This window comes from Leptodactylus fuscus, chromosome 3, assembly GCF_031893055.1.
Source record: "Leptodactylus fuscus isolate aLepFus1 chromosome 3, aLepFus1.hap2, whole genome shotgun sequence".
Lineage (NCBI taxonomy): Eukaryota > Metazoa > Chordata > Amphibia > Anura > Leptodactylidae > Leptodactylus > Leptodactylus fuscus.
The window spans coordinates 14677010-14686777 of NC_134267.1; the positions used below are offsets into that span (position 1 = coordinate 14677010).

General features: G+C 47.8%; 1 protein-coding gene across 1 annotated transcript in view; it reads right to left on the reverse strand.

The window, feature by feature from the left end:
• The window catches only part of LPGAT1 (lysophosphatidylglycerol acyltransferase 1), a 57258-nt gene extending 47793 nt beyond the window's left edge, over nt 1-9465 (reverse strand). Inside the window, exons 1-2 of the mRNA XM_075267165.1 lie at nt 9374-9465; nt 1610-1874 (exon numbers count right to left, since the gene is read on the reverse strand). Coding sequence (XP_075123266.1) covers nt 1610-1847 — 238 coding nt within the window. The 5' untranslated portion in view covers nt 1848-1874; nt 9374-9465. The remainder of the gene's footprint in view (nt 1-1609; nt 1875-9373) is intronic.
• Nucleotides 9466-9768: the final 303 nt, after the last annotated feature.

A 9768-nucleotide genomic window follows, 5' to 3' on the forward strand; every position in this document is an offset into this window, starting at 1 on the left:
TGAACCACTTTACGACAAGCGGGTCACTACAACAGCTCTGACCGCAGGGCTGCACAGTCACACCAGATTTCAGGAATAATCGATGGACGGGAAAACAAAGGGCTGGCGCAAAATCAATAGAGACTGGATGACATGGAGGTGCGAACATCATCATCATCATCATCATCAGGAGGGACGGTACAAGCCACAAGGATACCAGGGTCACATCTACTAGCCAAAATATACATTATAAACTGGATGTGTACTCCTTAAAGGGATCCTATCATTAGAATCCCTTTTTTTCTGACTAACACGTAGGAATAGTCTTGAGAAAGTCTATTCTTCTCCTACCTTTAGATGTCTTCTCTGCACTGCCGTTCGGTAGAAATACCGAAGAAAACACAGATGCAAATGAGTTCTCTCACAGCACTGGGGGCGGTCCCAATGCTATGAGAGAAGTCTCCAGCGCCGCCTCCATCTTCTTCTGGAACGCCCTCTTTCTGTGTCTTCTTCCGTTGAGGGTTTCAATCTTCTAGGCCTCAGGGAGAGCAGACTGCACATGTCCAGGCCACAAGAAAATGGCCGCTTACACCAGCTTACTGTGTAAGCAGCCATTTTCTTGTGGCCCGAGCATGCACAGTCGGCTCTGCCTGAGGCCTAGAACATTGAAAGCCAGGACAGAAGAAGACACAGGGAGAGCCCGTTCCTTAAGAAGACGGATGGGGCGCTGGAGAGTTCTCTCATAGCATTGGGACCGTCCCCAGTGCTGCGAAAGAACTCATTTGCATACCGAAAAAACCCCCCAGATTTCTACCGAACGGCGGCGTGGAGAAGACATCTAAAGGTAGGAGAAGAATAGACTTTCTTAAGGCTATTCCTACGTGTTAGTCAGAAAAAAAGGGATTCTAATGATAGGATCCCATTAAAGGGCCTCTCTACCCAGGATAACTGGTATCCATAGTCTGCAAACCCATCAAGGGGTTAAAGCGCCATGTCCACACAGTGTAGTATTGTACTGTATGGTTGTGTCACGTCTCCCCTAAAGCCAGAACCCCCTCTTCTGTTAAAATAGAGACCCCCCATCTATGATATATGAAGGTCCTAACTAGAACCATAGACAGGGGGTGTACTCAGTTTCTCTTTTGGGCCAATCTGGAGGACCCAAAAACTGCAGCTTTTGTTTCTGATGGTAAATGCCTTTCCAAAAAACATATCCATTAAAAAACATATCCATCACGCCATTGACATTCCCTTGTCCAAGTGCTATATGCAAGGCAGCCCCAGCAGTGTTCAACCGAATACATGAATAGAATGCTAGAACTGCATTAAAGACTGACACACTGGCAAAGCAGTAACAGCAGAATGCAACCGTGGATCCTACAGCAGATTAAAACCCCGCCAATCTGTCCTGGGGAGGTAAACGCTCTATAAATACTTATTCTGTATCCTGAAGGGTAAAATTTCCGAACGTGCCGCTCCCATCTCCAGTAATCAGAATCCGTACGGCGGCACATTTACATAATATGTAGAACAGGCGGTATAACGATGCATGATAAAGTAGCCATGAATAAAACCGCAATCACATAATCCAAAAATATCTTCCTGCGAAGAGCAGGTCATGTGACCTTACCTGTGTACCCCGCTGTCCAGCCCCAGGACGCCACCATAGCCAGGAGCCATTTAAACATGACCCCCTCTATATACCAGAAGAGTTTACTGTCTATAAGTCTGAGCGGCTGCAGCGCTATTAAATATAATACATAGGACGGAATGGCGACTGCGTTGTTGACCACCATGAAGGCGAACCGTAAAACCATCCTGCAAATAAGTAATCCCATCGTCTTGATCGTCTCCAGGGTGACGGCCATCTTGCCCACGCAGAGCTGAACCAGTGCCTAAGAGAAACGACAAAAAGTGAGGTTACAAGAGGGAATATAAAGAAAGAAGCAGTGGATAGTGGCAGAAGGGGACAACGCAAGGACTTATAGGTCACGTTTCGGGGAGGGGGGGGTGCACGCTTGGTTACAGAGGTGAGCTCAGCGTTGACATGCAAATCTTGATAAGAGTTACCGCGTGTCAGATAGCCGCGTCCTCGCTGCCAAAACTTCCTCTTTGCTAAGAGGGACGAGCTGGTGGTATCGCGGAGCTGTGACATCCATCTTCTAACACTCCCCCCCCCCCCCCCCCCTCCCTGCGGCCGCCACAGACAACCCCGAGAAAAACTCACTGTGAGAATGACATCCCCTCCTAACAAGGTCACATCACAGAGCAGGGTGACATTGCTACTGCGCGTGTGTGCGACATGTATGTCTAGTATAATACATATGTATACAGGCTGTATGGAGGAGCCTCAAGACCACAGTGTACACGACATGTCAATCCCAAGCAGGGGAAGGGACGGGCACAACCCCGCACACGTGCACACTCGACTTGGCCAAGCAATGAATGTACGTAGAACAGAGAGAGGGGAGAAAGTCACTGCCAGGACCCCAAATGCCTGTAACTCTCTCAATTTCGGCAATCGGGGTAGTCGGGAGACCCCCATTCCCCCTAGACGGCGGTCCAAAAGCGAACAAGACATAGCTAATGTAACCAGCTTTAACCATTTGGGGGTCCGCTGACACTCCCTTTAATATCCGTACCGTTCCATAGGACTGCTGAGGTTTTTACCAAAATCTTTCAGGTTAAGATATATCCAGATACATAGGAAACTTTAGGCAGCAGATTTCATCACCTTAGAAATACCAATTTATTCCCCCACAATGATGTAGGCACAGATAGTACTGCCTCTCCCTGTAAATGAATGATGTAGGCACAGATAGTACTGCCTCTCTCTATGAATGATGTAGGCAGACAGTACTGCCTCTCTCTATAAATGATGTAGGCACATATAGTACTGCCTTTCTCTATGAATGATGTAGGCACAGATAGTACTGCCTCTCTCTATGAATGATGTAGGCAGACAGTACTGCCTCTCTCTATAAATGATGTAGGCACATATAGTACTGCCTTTCTCTATGAATGATGTAGGCACAGATAGTACTGTCTCTCTATGAATGATGTAGGCACAGATAGTACTGCCTCTCCCTGTAAATGAATGATGTAGGCACAGATAGTACTGCCTCTCTCTATGAATGATGTAGGCAGACAGTACTGCCTCTCTCTATAAATGATGTAGGCACATATAGTACTGCCTTTCTCTATGAATGATGTAGGCACAGATAGTACTGTCTCTCTATGAATGATGTAGGCACAGATAGTACTGCCTCTCCCTGTAAATGAATGATGTAGGCACAGATAGTACTGCCTCTCTCTATGAATGATGTAGGCAGACAGTACTGCCTCTCTCTATAAATGATGTAGGCACATATAGTACTGCCTTTCTCTATGAATGATGTAGGCACAGATAGTACTGTCTCTCTATGAATGATGTAGGCACAGATAGTACTGCCTCTCAATGATGTAGGCACAGACAGTACTGCCTCTCTCTCTCTCTCAATGATGTAGGCACAGATAGTACTGCCTCTCTCTGTAAATGAATGATGTAGGCACAGACAGTACTGCCTTTCTATGAATGATGTAGACACAGATAGTACTGCCTCTCTATGAATGATGTAGACACAGATAGTACTGCCTCTCTATGAATGATGTAGACACAGATAGTACTGCCTCTCTCTATGAATGATGTAGGCACAGATAGTACTGCCTCTCTCTATGAATGATGTAGGCACAGATAGTACTGCCTCTCTCTATGAATGATGTAGGCACAGATAGTACTGCCTCTCTCTATGAATGATGTAGGCACAGATAGTACTGCCTCTCTATGAATGATGTAGGCACAGATAGTACTGCCTCTCTCTATGAATGATGTAGGCACAGATAGTACTGCCTCTCTATGAATGATGTAGGCACAGATAGTACTGCCTCTCTATGAATGATGTAGGCACAGATAGTACTGCCTCTCTATGAATGATGTAGGCACAGATAGTACTGCCTCTCTATGAATGATGTAGGCACAGATAGTACTGCCTCTCTATGAATGATGTAGGCACAGATAGTACTGCCTCTCTATGAATGATGTAGGCACAGATAGTACTGCCTTTCACAGTCACAGTGTTGTGTAGCCTGGCTGTTTGTTATGCCCCGATTTCATGCAAAACATGGAGGGTGTAAATACCCACTTAGGCTAAGGCCCACATTGCAGAAAAGCTGCTTTTTTTTTTGTTTTGCTGCTTTTTTCTAAGCAAAACCCAGTAGAGTCTACAAAAGGAAAGATAAATCTATCTAGAAGGTCGGCCTTCTACTCAATCCACTCCTAGGTTTGGTCTAAAAAAAGCAAAAAAAAAAACAAAAAACTGCAGCAAAATCTGCAAAAAAAAAAGGCAGCGTTTCTGCAATGTGTGACCTCAGCCTTAAAGTGGGGGCACGGATAATCCAACTTTCCCCTGTAAATGATGTAGGACACAGACTGTCGCCTTGCCATGTAAATGATGTAAATCGCACTTGACTTTGGCATCCTGTGGTATTAATAGCGTACAGCCTGGTACATAATGATTTACATGCCACGACCATCTGCAAAGAGCGAAACATCAAGTGACTAAACCAAATACTGCGAGAGTGTCAGCAGCGAATCAGCGAGGAGAAGAGCTCAGGCTACAAATACACTGCGGGATAATGGAACGTTCCGGGGTTATTAGATGGTTACGGTATATAACACAGAAGGTTTGGCCTGTGGACTCTTTGCTGGGGAGTCCAGTAGACGGTCCTATGCTGACTGCACTGAGAACGGACAAGGACCGCCCACTGGACACTTGGAAAATCTGAGTTAGCCAGGATATTTATAGTAGGACGTAACTTTCTTCCAAAACAGTGCCACACCTGCACCCTCTTCCCTTGCATGGTACCTGGACCACAGGCGACTGCTGCCTCTGCACCCTATAACCATTACCTGGTCTGTATAGTCCTTAAGGCTGGGCCCCACGTTGCAAAAAAGCTGATCGCAGCTTGTGAATTATACCTGTAGAGTAACGTTTCCGTCACGTTTTTTCAGCAGTTTTTTTTTATGCATTTTGCTACACGGGACCTTAGCCTACGCCTACAATCGCAGCAATATGGATGAGTTTCTAGCGAATCCCATACCCACATTGTGGAAAAATACGCACAGCAGAACCATTACAATTTTGGGAATCCCAGCATGACAATTATGCCTATGGAAACGCTGATATGGTTACCCTATAAGTATAATGGAAAAGCGCTGCAAAAAAAAAATCGTAATGCGTTGCCGCCGCAGTTTTTCCCGCAGCGTTTTTTTGCTGGACTTTTTTTGATGATGGTCTAGGATAGGTTGTCGATTAAGGATGAGCCAACCAGCTGTTTGTAGAGGTGGCAGATTTTAGGCGAGGGCTGCAGCCTCTTCATACCTACTGAGTACAGCTCCATACATTGGTGCAGCGCCTGTGCTTGGTGCCACAGCTCAGTCCCTTTCACTTGAATGGGACTCAGCTGCAATCAAGCAATGCAACTGATGTATGTAATGTCACATGGTCTGTGAATCGCGATCTGCAGGGGGGCCGGGTGTCGGACCCCATTGATGATCTATCCTAAGGTCTGTCCATCTGAATTTGCAGAAAAAGAACTGCAAGGCCGACTTTCTCCGGTCAGTGATAAAATAACAGAAACCTGATGGACTCCTTTAAAGAAAACAGGGTCCTTCGGAAATTAGTTGTCTGTTATTAGACAGACGTCTTTGGGCCGGGTTCACACGGGGTAGCCGTATCCGTGACTGGATGCCGATGCACTGCACCAGGATCCAGTCGCCCACTCCGCTCCGGATTAGGCCCAAATGAATGGGCCTAGTTCGGAGGAGGGAGTGTCTTCAGGTGGATTCGCAAGGCGACTCCGCCTGAAGAAAGAGCATGTCCGTTTTTTTTTACGGGCGGATACGGCCTCAAAATCCTGACCAAAATACTCCGTGTGAACTCAGCCTGTTTAATCTGACAGACCAGAACAACGGACTAAAAGATGCAGATGTGAACACACCCTAAGGGCGCGGATGGGAATCACTATGACAGGCCAAAGGGCATCGGATCTAGTACAGCCAAATCCACTTCATCCTCCATTATTGGGATCTAATCTCTGCTGGATTACCAAATATTCTGGATTATCTTTTACCTTTCATGCACACGATCATGTGCAGTCTGCGAGTTAGTAAATACGTCTTGGATGACACACGGATTGGTACCAGTGTGTGACCTATATAACAAATGGCCGGGTATCGGATCTGCTTTTCACTTCGGCCCAGGCGCACAGGCCCATAGAAATGAATGAGTCCATACTTGACCCGCAGTGGTGCACATGGAGCCTTACCCAACACCCATAGATGGAGAGCAGCCGGGGTAAGGGGTCGCCACGTGCGTAAAGTGAATTGGACGGACAGCAAGAAAGTCTCGTACAGGTAACTGATCCATCTACTGTATAACATGAGCCCGAAACCTAAGATCCTCTGGGCTGCTTAAAGGACACGTCCACTTTTGTTAGGCCTAGCACTGGAGAATTCCTAACCATTGCTGATGGGTTAGGGGCCCGGACTGGCCATACCCTTCAGGTCCTACCAATGTCATCTTCTTGTGTCGCCCGAGCCGGTGAGGCCTGAATGCCCTTCTGCCGAATACAAGAGCAGAGATACCACATGTCCTTGTCACAGCTGAGGACATTCATTCAGATTCTCCACCCAGGCCCGGGACGTCTAATCTTAGCCTCAGGACAAGAGTATACGGCATGTCAGAAGCCGAGTTTAGGGGTCTGTCCTCTAAGCCATGGGAAACGCTGACAGGTGCACGACATCTGGTGCAGCCATTTAAAGAAAGACCCCGTAAAACGACAATCCTGGAGCCCGTTTTCTTACAACTCTGTGTTGCATCACACCTCTGTTATTACTCCTGGAAATGTAGGAATAAACCGACAACTGGGTGTTACCTTACCCTGGGAGCTCTGTGAGAACAGTATCGGAGGGTGCAGGGATATGCCCCCTACTGGTAAGAAAAGGAATAATAAAGATAGATTCTCTTTAAATACACACGATGGAACACAGGCAAAAGGTGGAGATGTCCTTTAAAGGGATTCTATCATTAAGATGCAATTTTTTCTGGGTACCATGTCGGAATAGCCTTAAGAAAGTCTATTTGTCTCCTACCTTCAGATGTCTTCTCCGCGCCGCCGTACGATAGAAATCCCGGTTTTCGCCGGTATGCAAATGAGTTCTCTTACAGTACTGGGGGCGTCCCCAATGCTGCTAGAGAACTCTCCAGCGCCGCCTCCTTCTTCTTCAGGAATGGCCTCTCTGCGCGTCTTCTTCCGGTGCCGGCTTCAAACTTCTAGGCCTCGGGAAAAGTACCCGCCGGACACAAGAGGCCTAGAAGTTTGAAGCCAGTGCTGGAAGAAGAAGCGAAGAGAGGCCGTTCCTGAAGAAGATGGAGGCGGCGCTGGAGAGTTCTCTCACAGCATTGGGGACGCCCCCAGTGCTGCGAGAAAACTCATTTGCATACCGGCAAAAAAAGAGATTTCTACCGAACGGCGGCGCGGAGAAGACATCTAAAGGTACGAGAAGAATAGACTTTCTTATGGCTATACCGATGTGGTATCCAGAAAAAAAAATTGCATTTTAATGATAGAATCCCTTTAAGGCAATGAATATGGAGGTGCTCCCCCCTCGGTGCCGCAGATTCTAACCGTAACCTCCAAGGCCTACAGTAGATTCTAATGTAACTTCTATGGTATAAATGGAAACAAATATGGTGCAGAAGGAAATCCCACCCACACCCACTCTCAGAAAAGCAACAACCCCATCACAAAACGTCACTCATAACTAGTTCAATCACAAGTAGCATTAAACAGCCCGACCACTAAATCCTGAAGTCAGGGGCCGGAAGAGGAGCTGCAGAGGACAGTATAGACACTCTGGAATTTTTTCACTAGCCCCTCACTGTTTCCGAACAATTACTTCTGTAATTTTAAGCCCCCGATACGCTAATGATGCCCTCTATTGTCAGGTGGGCAGTCCCAGTCTATCTGCTGTAGTCCAGGACCTCCCACCTGACAGTTGAGAGCCTAATTAGAATATTGGGTGCTAAATCTAACAGCATTGATTGCTCAGGAATGGTCAGGGCTAGAGAAAAAACTCCAACTGCATCAGATTCAATAGAATAGCACCGATTAGAGGCAGCAAAGAACCAAAGATGGAGAATGTGATGAAAGGTTCTAGTTAAAGGGGTCTCCAAGAATAAACAACCTCTTAAAGGGGTTTTCACATAACATAACTGACACATCTACGTGATCGCTGATGCTGCACACCTGGTGGTCACAAGAACAGGGGTCCGCTATATATGGAGGGGGTGCAACGGTGTCTATGGCGCTTAACATAGGAGTGAATGGAGGCAAAGGGGGGTCGGAAACCCAAGTTTTAATGATCAACGAGGGTCCCAATAGTTGAACTATCAATAGGTGATCAAAAATGGAAGACTCCTTTAAAGATCCATATTGAAAAAATAAAAATGACCACTCTTCTAATATACTTACCGCTGACGTTCCGCTCCAGGCCCCACTACGGTCTCAATTGGCCCCCGGCCGGTCCTTTGTTTAGATCTGAACACAATGGCACCATCCAGAATGAAGTCACGGGACTAGGACGGCCAATCAACACGGCATTGGTCATAGTCATGTGACAACACGACGCCGGACCACTGGTGACGTACCAATGTCACATGACTATGACCAATCTACTCCCCTTTAATGGCAGATCCCCTATAGATACATGACAGTATACAAAGAACAGATCACATGTAAATCTCATCTCCAAATCACGTGACCAATACCGTACTTGAATGGTCATCTAGACCAAATCCGCGACCGCTAAGTTCACGGCGATGGATCGTTCGCCATTCTCACTGGATCACCCAATACGTTTACCAATATTATTCTTACAGGTAATCCGATAACTCATCGCCATGACCGTAAGGGTTCCTAGTGATCCCAATCCGATCGAGTCGGACGCCACAATCACCGCGAACGTGGAAAACGTATACGTGTATAGTCATGGAGGTAGAACGTACGGCGATGTCATCCACATACATAGTGTCCTATAGATTATAGAGATTAGATGGAGATTACAGAGCGGGGACGGCACCAGGATACACACAGAGGACAGGGACACATGGGACACAGGGGGTCACGTGACGTGGATGGACATGGCCACAGGACACACAGACACACGGATGGATGGACACAGGCTGGCACTACTGCGCTTGCGCACATCGCTCCCCCATGTAACGGCTCCTCTAAAGACTACATCCCGGTTCTGCCCCCAGCGCCTAGCCCAAGCATCCTCTGCCCAGCTCACCTGCGGGGCCCCGGAGCCCGGTGTATGACCGTGTCGGTTGGAGGAGCTGGCGGTGGGAGAAGCCTTCCTCCTCCTCCACCTCCTCCTCCTCCTCCCAGCAGCACTGACTGACTGACTGACTGAGATCCCCCTCCAGCGCTATTCGCACTATCACAGGCCGCCTCGCTGATTGGCCGAAAGCAACGGGGGATCGACCAATCGCTTCGCGCGCCGAAGGCCACGCCTCTGACGTCAGAGGGGAGGAAGGGCGGGGCAATGGCGGCTTACGAGAAGAGCGGGGTGGTCGGGGATGCGGAGGAGCGGAGGGGAGGAAGGGGTTAAGTGAAGGGCCACGGGGCCTGGGGGATAGGGCCACGGGGTATGAGGGGCTCCTCAGGGGTGTCACAGTGTGGAGG